General features: G+C 37.8%; 1 protein-coding gene across 2 annotated transcripts in view; it reads right to left on the bottom strand.

Annotated features, from left to right (window-relative positions):
* The window catches only part of ATAD2B (ATPase family AAA domain containing 2B), a 75390-nt gene that overhangs the window by 20022 nt on the left and 37698 nt on the right, over positions 1 to 17670 (bottom strand). Inside the window, exons 17-24 of one of the 2 annotated variants that reach the window (XM_048297702.1) lie at positions 14041 to 14173; positions 11949 to 12135; positions 11142 to 11327; positions 10358 to 10493; positions 9861 to 10042; positions 7144 to 7303; positions 3873 to 3995; positions 79 to 216 (exon numbers count right to left, since the gene is read on the bottom strand). In XM_048297702.1, coding sequence (XP_048153659.1) covers positions 79 to 216; positions 3873 to 3995; positions 7144 to 7303; positions 9861 to 10042; positions 10358 to 10493; positions 11142 to 11327; positions 11949 to 12135; positions 14041 to 14173 — 1245 coding nt within the window. Of the gene's footprint in view, positions 1 to 78; positions 217 to 3872; positions 3996 to 7143; positions 7304 to 9845; positions 10043 to 10357; positions 10494 to 11141; positions 11328 to 11948; positions 12136 to 14040; positions 14174 to 17670 lie in introns of both variants that reach the window. The other variant, XM_048297701.1, reaches the window with a different exon arrangement.

The raw sequence follows: 17670 nt of genomic DNA, 5'->3' as shown, positions 1-17670 counted from the left end.
CAGCAGCAGAGACACATTTCAAATGTCTGCCATTGAAAGGACCTCTAATTTTGCACAATTGTCACCCGAGGTACTTACAAGCACATTTATTTGCAGAGTTGGGCCACACAGCCATGGTGGGTTTTTGTTTGTTCCGAAATGCCTCTTCAACTCTGGCTTCTGTTTTCCGTACAGTGGAACCATGAGGATTTACTTGTTCTGCTGGCACTGATAAGCCTGCATGCAAAAGACAACCATACCTATTTAAATAAACCAAGCTGCAGGAAACAACTGAAGCAAAGAAGAAACTTGGAACACCATACTGCAATACGAATACATCCATTAATATTTAGCTGGACATTCAAAATAAAGATTTGAATCAAGAATATTTGGTTTCTATTGACAAAACAACTTACTGGTTGTATGGTCTTGAACTGTCAGCTCTGATGGACTAGAAAAATGTGACTGTCTCTCACACTTGGGTCCCCAGAGATTGACTCTTCTATCCATATTTCCTCTACAAGTAAATTCTTACGGACCATTTCAATTTTTTCCTTACTTTTAACAGATAATTCAAAAATAAGTGGCAGTTCATAATGGCATTGTATGCTGTATCAAAAAGAGTACCTGAGTAAGAACCTTGTATTGCCACTGTGATCTATGTTATGTAAAATGGATCCATTTCAGAGTCAATATGAGCTCTTAAATTAAGAAAATGCAATTCTGCTTTTAACAAAAAGTATGGTTTGCTTCCTGTAATATAACTTAATCTCATTGCTTCTACTGCTTCATAGGCTTTTTAATTAAATTCTAAAAAGGCAAACTTTCATACTGGTTAAGCACATTTTAAAGATATAAACGCATATCTGAAGTTTTGTATTTGTGAACTAGAATTTCCTATCCATTCACTAAAATGGTCTTCAAAATGTCATACTATGTCTCCAGCAGAAACTGAAACCAAGTGATCAAGAAGCTCCAAAACTGATGGATGCAGAAATTAAAAGATTCACACAGAAACCTTCATCTCACAATTAATAATTACAGCATAGGTTTCTAGGTACTATTCTAAAAATTTTAAACTGTGTATCAAACACATTTCATTACTCAAAACAACTATCACTTCTACCTTTTCATTTGCTGGTCTCCACAAGAAGTTGCAGATTTGAATAATCTATTTACAGTTCTTAATTTACCAACTTAAAACTTGCTGTCCTTAGGTTTAACATCTTTCAACAACAGCACCTCATTTCAGTAATAGAGGAACAAGAAATTCTAGTTTGACTTCTATATACTGATTTTATTGTACAGTTTATCTTCCTGTTACACTGCAGTACTTTTGAGATCACTCACCAGTCACAGTACTAAGTAAAAACGGCAGATGTGTTAAAAAAACAAACAAATGAAAAAAAGTATACCACCCCACAAAACCACCAGAAAAGTTGGGGAAAAAAAAGCAATGTAGAAAATACCTTCCATTTCACAACTATGTAAGATCGCTAAATAACTTGCTAATAAAATTGTGAAGAAAATGGATATGGAGCTTTTTAGCCTTTTTCATCCCTTGCTTAAACTGCCCTGAAAGAGGCACATGTCGAACTCTAGATGAGCAGATGCACTGTGATTGTCCTGATCTGCTGTCTTGCTCAGGATGTTCTTCAGAGCAAAATGAGAATAACGGCAGAGCATTCACATCCCTTCCATCCATTACAATGACCAGTGCCAAGACTACATTCCTGAAGTGTTACCATCCAGGTGTTCTGCACCACCACAATCTTTGACACAACTCCTGATCCTTTGTGTTTGTTTACCTTACAGCATGAGGCTTCCTCAGACCTCAAGAGCTTGATATGTTTTCCTCTGTTCATAAACAGTTAATCTAACACAGCTTCTTCCATGCATTCCAAGTCTTTTGGACTTGGTTTGGATAGCATTCCTTGCTAATCCCATCAGTGATCTTAGCCTTGCACATTCTACAGCTGGACCAACTGCAGAGCTCAGTTGTCACTAAAACCAACAAGTGTTGTCCAGAAGCACAAGCATCTTCAAGTGTCACCTGCAAGTACCTGTGACACTGTAACATTTTCCATGCCAGTGTACTGAACCCACTTTGAATCCTGCCCATTCCTGTCTCTGAGTTGTCTTCTCCCACAAACTGGTGCTGCTCATCACGCACTTGTTACCTGAAGGCCAACTTACCAGCACCTCACACCAATGGTACCTGCTTTTTCTGATTTAACAAGTTCATTGCATGATACCATCAGCCTTAATTATGACTTAAGACATTGCCCTTCTTTCGACAGAATCTGCAGGCTTTGTCCCCAGAAATATCTATTACTGGGCCACTGTCACAAAAAGGAGGGCAGCATTCCAGTTCTTGCAAACTTTCAAGAAACGGCTACAAGCCATAGAGTCATTCTCTGTAACAAAGAGCTCTTAAAAACATTTACTTTAACCTCGGAAGCAATAACCTTTAACAGTCATGGGGTCTTGGATAATTAACCAAGCACAGCTCACAGCATGACACTGCAGCCAGAATTGTGAATATTCTTATAGTTCTAATAGAAAAGTACAGAGAAGAAATGAAGGCATTATATTAGCTCTGTTTTACAACCACAGCGGATTACAATTGGTGCATTTATCCACAATTCAAGACACACATTGCAAGCTTGCACAAAATTAGACAAAAACATGCATGACTGAATAGGAAAATAAAAAGAACTGTATCCATTTTAACCTGAAGAAGAGAAAGCCTATAGACACTTGCATAGTTCAAAGAAATTTATTAATAAAGGGTCCTCAGTCTACCAACAGAAGTATTTCAAGAACCAGCAGCTGAAAGTTAAGACCAGCCAATTCAGCCTAGAAATCAAATAATGGAGCTTTATACCAAAAGCAGGAAACAACTTGCCAAGGTAAAGCTGGAATTATTGAAATCAGTAATCCCTAAATCAGCATGAAATTTTGTTCTAATGTTATAGTTCAGTGATTTTCAACCTTTTTCAACTTTCAAAACTTTAAAACTTTTCCATGGAGGTAGACTCTTTTCATGTAAACAGAACACTGTTCCCACACCAGGAATATGTTTGGACTTTTGATAACTTTCCCTGGTCACTTTAGAAGCTGTACACAGACTTGGACATCTTTGGACTACAAGTTGAAGCCAACTCCATTAACTCAGTAGGTGGCTATATCTCCCAGCTCTGGGCTGTTGGATTGTCAACATCATGCTCCCTTTAATGTGGATGTATGGGTTGTTTCCTAACCTGATCCCTGGCTGCTCAGTTTCTCTGTATTCCTCCCTCTGTATTTCTCTGTTTCCACTCTCTGCAGGCCTTCCTTTTGTGTTTAAGTTTGTCCAGAATCAACTTACTCATCCACACAGGCCTCCTGATGTGTTTGCCTAACTTCCTCTTTGTTGGGAAACATCACTCCTGAGTTTGGAGGAGGCAATCCTTGAGTATTAACCAGCTTTCCTGGGCCCCTCTTCCCTCCAGGGCTTTATCCCATGGGACTCTACCAAGCCAGCTCTCCTGAAGTCCAAGGTACTGAGCTTTGCTGTGCAACCCCCTTGCAACCCTAAGGATCTCAAATCTCACCACTTCATGGTCACTGCAGCCCAGCTGCTCTTGAGCTTTACATTCCCCAGCCCCTCCTTGTTGGTGGGAACAAGGTCCAGCACAGCACCTCTTCTTGGTGCCTCCTCTGTAACTTGGAGAAGGAAGTTGTCCTCTACTCATTCTAGAAACCTCCTGAATTGCTTCTGCCCCACTGTGTTGTCCCTTCAATAAATACTGGGTCCACAAGATCCAGGGCTTGTGAATATGAGGCCATTCCTATCTGTCCATAGAGGACCTCTATATATGTTGTGTTACGATAACTGAAGTTAAACATACCTCTTTTTCTTCTTGCTTCCTTGATTTCTTCACACATCTTATTAAATTCTGGATCCAGTTCAGCAGCAATGATGGCATGAGCAGTGTCCTTCAAAGTACACGCTCTATGTCTAATTATTTTATCTAGAAAACAGGACAGCACACTTTTTTACCACAATTACAAAAATTCCTTAGCATTTCTATGTTGGTTTGTATTGTATATTACAACACTGATAGAAACAGAAGTAATTGGGAAAAACTACAGATGTATGAAAATGCAGATCAATCAAAACCACAGTACACTCAAAAATCACAACCCAGCTATTGAAGAGATATAGGAGTTTTCTAAAGTATAAATTGCTACTTTAATCCATGCTGGCATCTATAAACAAATGCAAATAGTGAATTATGAACACACCTAAATCAACTTGCTATCAGGTGTAGCCAGTTTCCACAGGCAGATCTACACAGCATAATCGAGTGGAGTGCAAAGAGTCCCAAAGTAACAACAGACTTGTCCAGGAATTAATTTACCCACTGGGGTCTAGGAATATTCACAGTTATACTGACTGCAAAATCACACTGGACATCATCTACATCTGTAAGGTAGATCTAGCTCACTTATGTTCTTTCCCTGTTGTTTTTTTCTTTAACCCAAAATTATTGCTTAATTATTATTTAACAACTAATCAAAACCGTGCTAAAACACATTCTTTTATTCCTTACACTGAGTAGCTGTTTCTCATTTTAATCCATTAAAAAAAAACTGGCAAGAAACAAGCCTCAAGTGTGCTACATTTTCAGGCCTAAATTGCCCATGCTGGAAGCCTAAATGCAACTCAGGAAAAAACAGACCAGTTCCCCTACCTTTGAAACACACAAAACAAATTATTCCACTGTTGAAATTTGAAAAGTAATCGTAACTTAATAACTAAGCCCATATGTGGAGAAAATTGACATCTAGAATGTAGCTTTTCAATGAAACCTACAACACTCATTGTTTAACTTCAGTACAAACATATTTCATTTGTCAATCCATCCATACTGAATTACTTTTTCCAGCTGTTGCAGGTACTTCAACAGTTGCCATCAACATTCATGTCTAAAACATATTCTACAACTGGCAGACTTAATGTTTTAATAATCTTTAAAGACAACAATTAAGAATATCACTAAATATTTATTTTGCAATATTTGTAATTCTAGAAACAGCAAACTTTACAGCTGGAAAAACTGCTGAGTGAAAGACTATCCAGTATCCACCTCAAAAGAGCCCAATGTTTTCTGGGGAAAACTACTGCCCACTAAATATACTGGAAGTTGGAAGGTTTTGCCCACATATTTGTGAAGCATTATGGTTTATGATCACCAAAAAACCACCCTGCATTCATTCCAGACATAATTTTGAGATATTAAGCTTCAAAGTTCTGGAGAGATAATAATGTTTAAGAAGGCCTTGCAAAGAAGGAAGGGAGGGGAGGGGAGAGGAAAAAAAAGGAATCAAATCAGGGTGTTTGACTAAACCACCACTTTCCTCTAATCCTATGATGGGCAAGGCTTTCCCCCAAGCAGTGCTTCAAAGAGGCAAACACTCATGTCCAACATACAGTGGTTATGTTTCCATGCCTTCAAGAACATTTCCCAGTCAAACAATGGAGGGAGAAAACCCCAACATGTATTACTACAGAACCTGTCTGAAATTTTATAGCAAAGTACCAGGAAAAAAGCGCAAAGCAACCAGTTTTTGACATCCAGACTGCAGATAAAATCAGTTAGTCTGGTCCTCCCACTGCTTTTCCAGCTTAACAACAGGACAGAAGCAGGTACAGTATGAGTCTTCTGCAAATTCAAGCATGAAGCAGAAGCAAGCATATATGCCCAGCTTTAAAGAATGTGTACATTTATAGGTTAATATTCATTAAATGAATAGATCTGAATGCATGGAATGCTTCCTCCGAACAGCCATAATGTGCTGTTTCAGGTGTGTTCACACAACAGCCCAAGAAATCCCACATGCCAGAAGAGCAAATACATGCTCTGTTGTTAATAGCAGAGCACAGAACAATTTTTCATCACCTCCTATCCAAAACTGAATCTAGGAAGAGCCAGATCAATTTCTCCCAGCTCAGTTCTGACAGCAAGGAAAATCAAAATATCCCTAAAACAGGTGCTCTTCAGATACAGTCAGAATGCCAAGTGCCCACCAAAGGCTTTAATTGGTTCATATCAATTGCCCATTAGAAGTCCTCGAAAGCGTGTTATCAGGAACACAAAATAAATGGACTTTTTTTTAGTTGAAAGAAAATAATGCATCATAAACTGAAAAAATTATCTTCTACGAATATGAACTGGGTTCAAAAGGCAACGTGAAACAAGTCTGACCAGACTATACTGTATCTAGGCCACACATGAGACACTGGCAAAATGCCTCAGAAAATCAAAAATTTTGAGAAGAAAAATACAGAAAAATCAGGCTTTAACCTGGTAAACCAATTTCATAAGATTTCATGAGGAACTTTTTAACACATTGGACTACATGTGTAGATCGACCCTGATGTCCAAATATCACATATATTAAATAGAACCCTACATTAAAAGGGTGCTTTGTGTTGATGCTTTGTTGATGACTCTTGAAGCTGCTGGCTGAAAGGCTTTCTTTTGGCAATGTGCACTGTAAGACAGCCCTAGCAAAGAGCACACAATGATGTTCTTTCCTTAGTTTGGAGTGTGAACAGGTTTTACATGCATTTCAGTCTACAAATTCCTTTTTAATTGAAAGCATCCCATCACATTTTGTCAAGACAATACTGTCTAATGTCTCCTAATCAGCTGCAACTGACTTCCTTGCCTGGTGATTTATCCTGTTTTATTTCTATCCCCAAATACATAGATTTTAATTTCTGTGTACAAATTTCATGTTCTAAGCTAACATGGAAATACAGCAGGCCACTGCCAGATTGTGTGAGGATTCTCTACAGAGCTCTCCAAATTACAGTGGGGTTTTGTTGCATATACAGAGTCCATATATGAAAAAGGAGCTATCAAATTTGAAAGGGAACTACAAAACATAATTTATTAGAGAACAGCTCTGAATGCTGTAGTTTTCCTGCTCTTCTAATGTCCCCCAGGTGCACTACATGCCTTAGAATACTAAAAGCACAGACCCCTTAGGACTTGCTTATCCTAATTATCACAAACCATGCAGCTTATCTAAATGCCAGAATAGCAACAAAATACGGGATTAAATACCAGGCTTTCAGGTCTAGGTAGGCCAAAAGAAGTAGATTCTTACCTCCAGGATCTTTGTCTGGATTGTACTCCAATGCATTGCTGCAGATCAGGTCAATGTCTGTTAGAAAATCCTTGGCTGTTAAGTAGTTGTGTTTATCAATTTTGGTTATTACTGTTGACAGGTCCATTGGCTCTTTGATAACCTCAAGGTAATCTGAAACCTATAAACAAACAGCACACAGAAATGACACAGGACCATATGCATTCTTATTGAACAATGACAATCACATCTTTATACTTGGATTTATTCCACATGCTTAACTCTAAGATATTAACTAAACATTTTGATTTCTAAGCAAATTTATGCTAAAAATGAAAGTTTTATCAGGCTAAGAACATGGCATTTCCAAAGCTGCTTTCCTTCAGGAGCTCACCAATTTATCTTTCAAAATTAATTAAACAGTATTTTTGAGGGAATACACTTTAATGTAAATGTATTTTTCATTTTAGACTGATTTAGTTATAGATTTTTATGGTGCTATAAGACTGTCATGTACTAAAAAAGCAAAACCCATCAGACTAACTTGAAGCCCTAGGAAAAATTAGGGAAGCTCTATTTTGTTCACTTTGTAGGTAAGGTTCTCATTAGACTAAACAGCCAAATTATCAGCTTTTAAATACCTTCTATAAAATAGTTTCTTCAATCACTTGTTAAACAAAGAAAAGTCAGGTTTTATTGATTGCAGATGTTAGATTGGCTGTACAGAAGGACAATCCAAAGAAAAAGCCTTGTGTCAGAGTTTACTATGAGCTTAGATCGTAACTGGAGATTCAGCAACCACCAGGGCACACTAAAAAGTGTTTAACAGAATTAATGATACCATAAGGGTTTCAGCCTTAATAGTCAAATGCATCAGCACAGCTGCTGTTACAAAGTTCACCCAAAAAATTTATGAATTTCTTATTTACTTCAAGGGGAAAAAAATATATATATTTGAATGTTTCAGTGTGATTTAGATTAGAATTAATTAAAAACACTGGCAGCCTCTAAAACAGTACTGCATTTTTTTCTTTTTAAATCACCCACATATGATGGTCACTGCCAAAGCACTTAAGAGTTAAATACATATTCAGATCAAGCCATAATGGTTCTGTAAATTTTTTTTTTTAATATAGTGGCTGCAGACAGATATTACAACATAAACTAATATTAATGCATTATTTCAGTGGACAGCAATGTGTCACTTAATTCCTTAAATACAGATACTGAAATTTATTTTGACAAATTAAAATGGCAAAAATTCTCTTTTGGTCTCCCTTTACAGAAACATGACGATATCTGGTTCAGGGACTGGAAAGCCAAGGCACAGGCTTCCTTTTCTTGTTAGCACAGCATCAGAAAATCCTCACTGGAAGCTGTAAATATTGCTGCTGATTTAGTCAGGAAAATCCTTGACTTATCACACAGCAGCATTCTCTGCAATGCAAGCAGGAGTGGAACAAACCTAACACATTTTCTAAGGAAGTCAAGCAGACAAGCTGTTGTAGAAAAGGAAAGGCTAGTCCTGTGCTGAATGCAGCAGGTGGGACAAAAAGGATTACATTTGACTTCTGGTGCTGTGATATATTAGCGGCATTCTGGCAAGTCTTCAAATAACAAAATCACATTTCTGTTCTCTCCATCTACAAAACATGGACTTATTCCTTCTCTATGTGCCCTTATTCATGTAAGTTTAGACCATAGTCTTGACAGAAAGGAACTACCTTTACTACAAGTATGAAGAGTTTCCTACAATAATGGACCTCCCAAACAGTTTCACAGGAAAAATCAAACCAAGTTACTGCTCAGACCATGCTCACACTGTAGGTTGCCACATTAAACAGCTCACCAGGCTTTCAAAAACAGTCAGCTATGGAACACTATGGAAAGCTCAAATCAAGAGAGGACTGCATCAGCCCATAAAAGACGCCTGTTCCATTCTGCCTGTTCCATCCTGCCTGTTCCATCCTGCAAGGAATTTACACTCCAAATCTGCTTTTTACAATGATGGACTTCTGATGTCCCATATTCATCTTTTAATGTCTTCCAAAAGAGTTGCTTCTCTCTTCAGAAAAAAAGTAGGGATCTTTTTTTGCAGGTAGCAAGCGTGCAATGCTTGCAGGGGGCCAGCATCTGATCTCAAAGTCAGACCAAATACAATCCTATTCATACAGCAGCACTTGAAAATAGATTTGCAGATCAAACCGTCTCATCAGTTAGGTGTGTACAGTCCATAATCGACCAGTTAATGCCTTATAATGTGCTACCATCTGTGATTAATGGCATCCACAAGCATTGCTGCTGAAATTATGCAACAATACTATTAATGCTGAATGCATTACAGAACACAGATCACTTTCCCAGTATTATCATGTTTATGATTATAATGCTGTAAAAGTTTTTATTAAAGAATTTTATTTATGGTTTCAAGTATTTCAGGAGCACTGGCAGGAACAGGAGTGTTGGCATTTTAAAATGCTCATTTCAGTTATAAAAAGCACAGGAATGCACTGGGGCCACTGGTAATAGAACATGCTCCAAATCCTTGCATCATAGACAATGAGGCTGTGACTGTATCATCAGCTAAAAAGCAGCATCTTAGATTGGATGGATCATGAATAAAACATCTATTTTTCTAATTAACTCAGCCATTTCCTTTTTTTATTTTGCATTCTTTTTCTAATATTTTCAACTTCATTGTTTGCACATTACTGAAACAAGACCTCTTCAATATCCACCGGTTTGCTGAAGATGTTAAAGCGTTTGTCTGTGGCCAGCCTCTTGGTGACATCCCTGAGAAACAACCGCAGCTCCCGCAGGGTGTTCTCCTCCTGGTCCTCCATCCGCTGCTTCTCTGCTTCCGACAGCTCCCGGGCAGGACACGGCAGTGCAAGAGGAAGAACTTCCAGAGCACGAAGAGCTAGGGAAAAAAACAAGAAGTCAGACAATGGAAACATTAACACCACAGTGGCTCTTGGGATTATGCCACTCCCAATTTCATTATATGTATTTAATATGCATTGTGGATCTAACTATCACTGCATCCTTGACCCCACAACTCTCCATCTTCCACAACTGTTAACTGTAACTCTGAAATTTATTCTGGGCACTGATTAATGCTGTCACATGGTAATTACACTAACTGTTAACTATCCACACCTTTTTAAAAAGGAAAGGAACACAAAATAAAACAATAGGATCACATTATTATTGGTTTTACTGTAACTTAGTTTACCAGCCTGTTTCCTTCTTGGTGGGGGCATTGCTGCCTCATCAAGAATTAAGCCTTTGAAAAATCGCAATCTGTCTTCTTCACTTGGTCTTTGAATATAAAAAACCTCTTCATACTGGATTCTGAAAATACATTTCACCTAAAAAAAAAAAGCCGTAAGAAAACTGAGCCCACTGAAAAAGACATGAACAATGACCATATTGTAATACTAGTCACAAACTTTTCAAAATCAGCCACATGACAGGAGACAGTAAACTCTACCTAAAGCTGTGTTCACAGCAAAGGGAAGACAAATACTTGTAATTCTCACTGAATTTTCTAAAGTAATGAAACTTGTAGTATCCCATGATCCTAACAATGGCCACTCCTGCAGTAAAAGGAGAATAAAAGGGCAGGAGGAGAAAAAAAAATAATCACAGAAAATGTTAAGGAGAAAAACCAGGAACCCTCCCCCATCTGGAGCCTCAGAAAATGTAATGCTCAAGGTCAGGCCTTTAGACTAAATCTGCATTTAATTATAATGGAGTCATTTGTCAAAAAGAACAACTGACAAAATAAACAATTTTGTCTTCCCAGAAGAGTAGCATGGAGCTTATGAAAATCAGTAATACAGACATACATCCCACATTAAGGAAAATTACTAACATTTAATTATTATCATATTTTCTGTATGACATATTTTAAATTAAGTTAGAAAACCACTACAAAACAAAATGATTTTACATGATTAAAACATTCAGAAGAACACAGAACTCCCTAACAATTCCTCCTTTCATGATAAACGTACCTCTTCAGGCAAATCACTAAACATGGACTCAGAGGTAGACAGTAGAAATATAGGTGAGAAAGATGGTATATCTTGCAGCAAAGTTAGGAAAGTAGCTCTCACAGTTTCACTGACAGCTTCCCACCAATCACCAATATGAGGCATGTAAACTATACTTGGTACTGTTCTTCGAGCCTCACGGAAGATCTAATTAAAAGAAACAGTGACATTTCAACTAAGGAACTAATTGTTACCATCAGTTGTGAGTAACAAAGTTCTTGTGCATTAGAAAATGACTCATCTTCGTGGTATTTTATAGACAAATGTTCCAGCAGAATAGAATTATCTAAAGACTTTCTAAACAAGTGTTTGCGACTCAGCTACAGCAGTCAAATATTTAATGTCAATGTGCCAGGGAGACTACAAAGCAACGACTTTGTTTTAAAAATACTTAAGTTTTAAAAACTGTTTTGCAATTCATGCAATATTCACCACAAGCTATTTGGAAATGTAAAACATTTAAAACTAAGCAAATGAATCTAGAACCACAGCACAACAATCCATACACAACATCAAGCACTGAACACCCAGATTAAATTTACTCAGCACTAGGTATGTGATGAGGGGGCAGGTTAAAAATGTAATTACATTCACTAGTTACTAGAGAGATCTCCATCACCCCCTAGAGACCTTTTTCTTTTAAACAGGAAAATAGAAGGAGCATATGAAAACCTGGACTTTAAGTTACATTATTCCATCTGGCTGCCTTTATATTGATGCAACCAGAATTACATAATTGACTCATTACAAGGGAATCTGAAATATCACCTGTGCACATGACTCTTCAGGCGTTTTGGCACTGACTGAATAAAGAGCTGGCAGGTCGAGCCTGTGTACGGAGAATTTTTCCAGGGTGTGCAATAGTGCTGGAGCAAGGTGCGAAGTCTGACCTGAACCTCTTTCCCCAGAGAGCAGTAATCTTGGTCTGTAAGAGGTTGGCTGGTGATAAGCTGACCTGCAACAGAACAACAGTTACAAAAGTCAATTAACATACCAATGCTATCAATGGACGGATATATAGGAGATATTTTAGAATCCATAAGACTTTCAGTAATGGGTAATAGCTTCCTACAACAGTCTGAAAACATCAACTAACACTACTATCACTCAAAACTACTTCAGGTGCCAGTAACTCAAGATTTGTCTTATCTTTGTTTCCACAACCACTAAATTCAAACTCATCTGTGTGAAGCTATGATATATACTAAATTCATAACAATTTTCATTATAACCAGTTTATTTAAAAGTAATTCCTTGATCATATAAGAAAATTTATTGGACATCCAGTAAAGACAGCAATTGAATCATGTCTAGGTCAGTCCTAACTACTAAAGTATCTCCTCGGTAGCCTCAGGAATCCCAGGTCAACCCTTTCATCCCTTAAGTGCCGCCCAAGATTTTCAAGAACCAATGAACATTTCATTGGTTATTTAAGAAAAAGGACCTGAAGTAGGGTTGAATAAAATCACTATGTGTCATGTATTTTAACATATTTGTTTTAGCATTTGTACACTTCTAGTCAGTAGATTTCTGAACAGAAGGAAAACTTATTTTTTGGTTTTTTGTTGTTGAGAAGAAACTCTAAGCAGTACATACAAAGGATTTTGTGTTTGTTCCTTTCTCTTGGTGTTTTTGCCCAATTTTATGGACAAATGAGACAAGAAGAAAAAAGCATTAAGTTTTTCCATTAAAAGTCCTTTCCATTTATAGAAAACTGATTATTAAACAAGAAAGTTTTTAATTAATTTGCATTTTCTCTCATTAAGGCATTTCTATCTGCCCATCAGTGAACTTGGGCAGTGGAACAAGACTTGCTGGTATTACTTCATGTTAAATATTTTGGGACAGGAATGAACACTGCTGACCTTTGGCTTTCAGTTCTAGTGGTGGTGGTTACACACACAGATAACAATCAAAAATGCTCAGAAAATAGATTAGGGGAGGCTTACATACTTTGCAAAAATAAGCACAGCCTTGTGATTCTTTTATTTAGGCACACATCCACACAAATATATATTGTTGTTCTGGGTTTGACTTCCCCCTTCCCAAGCTCACAACAAAAGCTTAAATTTGGCATTAGAATATTTAACTATGTCCCTCCAACTGTTTGAACTTTAATCCTTATTTTTAAGCTCAACTATCCATAAATTCTGTTCTGGCATTATTATTTAGCACAAAAATTTTAACAGTTTTCCACGAGATGGCTCTACTAAACAGTGCCACTAATGAACAGTTTTTCTAACTTCATTTACTTTATTCAGCAAACTCCCTGCAGAAACTACCACATAAAGTAGTCCAAAACTATTCTTAACACGAAACCAAGAAATGTTCATTATTGTTAATTACTGTAGCCAGTCCAATTTATACAAGATACACTCATCCAAATTTCACACATATTTTCTAAATTCCCATTTTCCTGAAACTTTCCACAAAAAACAATGAAAAAAGCACAGTAAAAATGCTGAATGCATTCATTATACAAAATGCTTCCAAAACAGATGCATACACCAAAGCTCAACCATACTTTGGACGAAGAAAAAGCACACAACCCCTCCAGTATTTTCCCTCATACATCTCTTCTCAGTTCTTAACCTTTCAAATTGAAGTAGTTTGTTAAAATTAAGAATTGCAGTTATTATCTTTACTTCTAACCTACTATTGAAAAACATTTCTGATTCCTGCGTGTAGGATGTGGCCTTTCCCAAGAACACCCCCACATCTAAAACTCTTATCTGTGCACTTACAAGTTTCATTACAGAACACCAATGCCACCCCAAAGCAAACAACTTTTTTAGCTCTCCTGATGTAAGAGTCTCCTGGTTTTATCTATCTAATTATACGCATTTAGAGAAACACTCACATTGTAAAATGAAGGTAGGGTTTATGTATAGCAGCTGATGACTGTTTCTTTGGTGATCCTGAGTGACAGCTCGTCTCAAAAATTGATGAAGCATTCTCATCTTCACTATCATCTAATATTAGACTTGGTACATCTGTTCCAAGAGATGTATTAATTAGAACTTTATCACTTCTAAGTACATGTACAACAAACAAGACAAGATACTACAATTTTCTTTGTGTCAATTATAATAAATCTTCAAATGTAAAAGAAATTAGTTAAAACTGTCTAAGTATCAGCCTTAGGAATAATAAGTACTTATTACTTCAAAAATCAAAACAAATTAAATGCTGTAGAAGTCTAATCATAATTACAATTTATTTTTTTAAACAATCAAGCTAAACAACTTCTCAAATATGAAAAAGTTTAACTTGTTATGAAATACTTCCTTTGGGTTTATTTTACAGCTAGAGGTTTTTTCAAGGATGAAGCTATAAAATGTGTAATTCCTCAGACTATACAGAATTTTGTAATTATTTACTTGTACCAAGTGTCCAAATTCTCATAGGTACACTTTTTCCAAAATTATTCTCAGCATGACTACCTAGACGTGTTTATGAAGAATTGTTTTCCACCCTCTGATAATCTGCTGAAGAATATCAAATTACTTTTTATCAAAATCAGTTCAATGCCTTCCATATTCATATACTATACCTTTACGTAGTTTAATTCCTTTGCTAATATAGTAACACAATGAACTGAAGTACTTTCTATACAGACCTTGAAAAGCAAAAATCTCAAAGACTGATTATATTCACAAGACACACTGCAGAGACTAACAACTGCAAAAATACTAATATGGCACTAAAACAAAACAACCAGGTAACAGTTGAAAATCAGGTACAGCTAATTTAGCTCCCAGAGCTGCAATGGGATTAAGAGTTACCTGGTGTGATTTAATAATGGAAAAGAACTGCTGCAAGATCTTTATTTGCTCCTGGAAAGGAGTTGAGTTGCTTTTGCCCGATGCAAGGCCACTCGTTCTCAGTCCCATCGGGAAGGAAGCGTGCAATGATGGGATGAAAATGGTCACAGCCACTCAGCTGCACAGCAGGAGCACTGCAGAGGCCAGCTCTGCTGAGCAAGAAAACGTTCTGCAATGGATGGGCAGCATTCCTGAGAGCAGCCCAGAGTCACTGTAGCACACTGCTGCTCAGGACAACCACCAGACATCCCAACAGCAGCTCAAGTCAGCCATAGACACTTATGAAAAGAGATTGCTGTGAAATTAAAGTGTGAAGTACAGAGAGATCCAAGTATCATTCTCAAATACACAGTCCGCTGCATGACTTGTTGGCCTAACATGAGGCAATGGCACAGGTCCTGCCACACTGATCAGACGATCACCATGGGACAAAGGAATCTCCTTCAAGGCAGTGTTAAGAGTTGGATGGAGGTGCCATCCAAGCCACAGGAAAAACTGTCCCAGGGTTCCAGGAAAAATTGTTAAGAGACAACAAAGGTTCCCTTAGCTGGCCGTGTGATGTAAGAGAGCGGATTCAGAGTAGGCTGGGCTGGAATGATATTCTGCTGGCATGGGAGGAGGATGTGTCCTATCCCTTGTCAAGGGATACACACCTGACAATCATTCCTCAGGGAACAAAGATGAAGAAGGCTTGCAGACCCCAAGCAGTGGCCAAAAGCTAGTCCACAGCAAGAAAACATGGCACAGAACCTGCTGGATATTTAGCTAAAGCTAAGGGTGGAGATCTCCAAATCAACTGGACAAAGGCCTTCTTCCTCTGGGCTCACTACAGTCCCTAAAACAGACAGGATTTCCAGTATACCAAATGTAGGCACAAGTAAGTCCTACGCTCATGCACTGGACACAGCTTTCACTTCCTAAAATACACAATTATTTTAAAAGGTAGCTCATCTTTTAATCCCAAGCATCAAGTCTCTGTGACGTCCTCTGCTTGAGCATCTGACTCACTGAATTACAAGAAACAGGAATTCTTAGTGAAATGCAGAAAACCTGATGTGCAGATTGTAAGCACATCTGTAAGCATGTGCTGTATACTTAGCTTTGAATTCAAGAAAATTTGAAGCCCAGTTGTGTAATCTACATTGCACAATGTACAATTGTTGTACCTGAAAGTGGATTCTTCTGGTTTTAACAAAGATTAAGCTTGTTATTCAATATCTTCTTGGACTTAAGGCAGTAAGAAAAAAACTAAAGGAAATGCTAAAAGAAACCTCAGTTCACACATCTTCAAAATCAATTACCTACAAACATTTAAAAGTACCCATAGCAGCAAATTATCTAGTAAAACTTCTATTTAAATCAACTAAAGCTTCCAAATTCAATTTGTTAGCAGTAATGAGCAATAATAAATAGGAATGTAAAAAATATAACCAAAGAAAATACTCTGAACTTAAACCAATTCTTCAACAAGAATGACGATCTCTAAACTGGGTGCTACCAACAGGTTAACAGCATACAGAGACTCAAGCATCTTAAATAACTTTGGTTACAATCAAGGGAGCCCAACAGGATCTAACTGCAGCTGCAAGCCAGCTCATTTCCCCCTGCCTACCACCACATGCTCCCAGGGCCCATCTCTGGCCAACTCCAACACTTGTTAAAACCTCCTGCTACCCCATAGTCAGCAGAAAACACATAAGTACATCATTTTTGGATGAGTTTTCTGGCTAAAACAGTTTAACAAAGGACCTGATCTACTCAAGCAAGTGGAAAAGATAGAGCAAAAATGCACAGCTGGGCTGGAGAACTGCAGCAGCCACCATAAGGATCAGCTTAAGCTGCCTGGGCTGCAGGCTGAAAGCGTGCTCTGGAACACGAATGAGAAGAAAGTCAAGAAAGATTTGCTTTATGACTGGGCTGTTTTCAAGTTAATCACACACAACCCCAGGAACTGGGGGGTGAGAATGATCCCAGATAACAACAGTAGACTGTATCAGAATAAACAGATCTCAAAGCCAAGGTATCTTGTTCAACACTTAACTTCCAAGAAATGACCTGGGTAACTATTAAAGCATGTCTCAGAGAACAGTTGGGTAAAAAAACCCCAGCACCTATTGACTCACTGCCAGTCAAAACAGCCAGCCACATTCCTTCTTGTTCCCGGCTTCCTTGGTGCACTCCCACTGCTCCCATTGCAGCAGGTTTCTGGCATTCACCGACCCCTTAGTGAGTTGATTTTACTCACAAATTTGGCAAAAAAAGCTAACTTGACAAAACAGCAAACAGTTCTCCACTTGCTAAGCCAACAGAATCAGCTTGGAAGATCAGGAATGCACCAGGCCAGTTCAGGGAGAGGGAAGTCTCAGGACTTTCTTCTAGATCAGCACATGACATTACATAGGCTCAGGTATCTCAGCTAAACACCTGCTGAGCAGTGAGCCCCCCAAAGCTTCTGCACCACCAGCAAGCACAGGACAAGGGATAGCTAACCAATGTTCAGGACAGGAGCACCAATTTCAGGTCCTGTTACACTCAGCAACATTGTCTCACTATTTTTTTTTTGTTCTGACCTTTAGTTATGCCCCATCATTTCTTGTATTTAAATTGTAAATTACTTTTTTCTTTTTTTGGATGGCACTTACACGCATGGGACCTTACTCTATATA

Source organism: Corvus hawaiiensis, chromosome 3 (genome assembly GCF_020740725.1).
Source record: "Corvus hawaiiensis isolate bCorHaw1 chromosome 3, bCorHaw1.pri.cur, whole genome shotgun sequence".
NCBI lineage: Eukaryota > Metazoa > Chordata > Aves > Passeriformes > Corvidae > Corvus > Corvus hawaiiensis.
The sequence above is the reverse complement of the archived record's forward strand: the minus strand, read 5'-3'. Positions and strand labels throughout refer to the sequence as shown.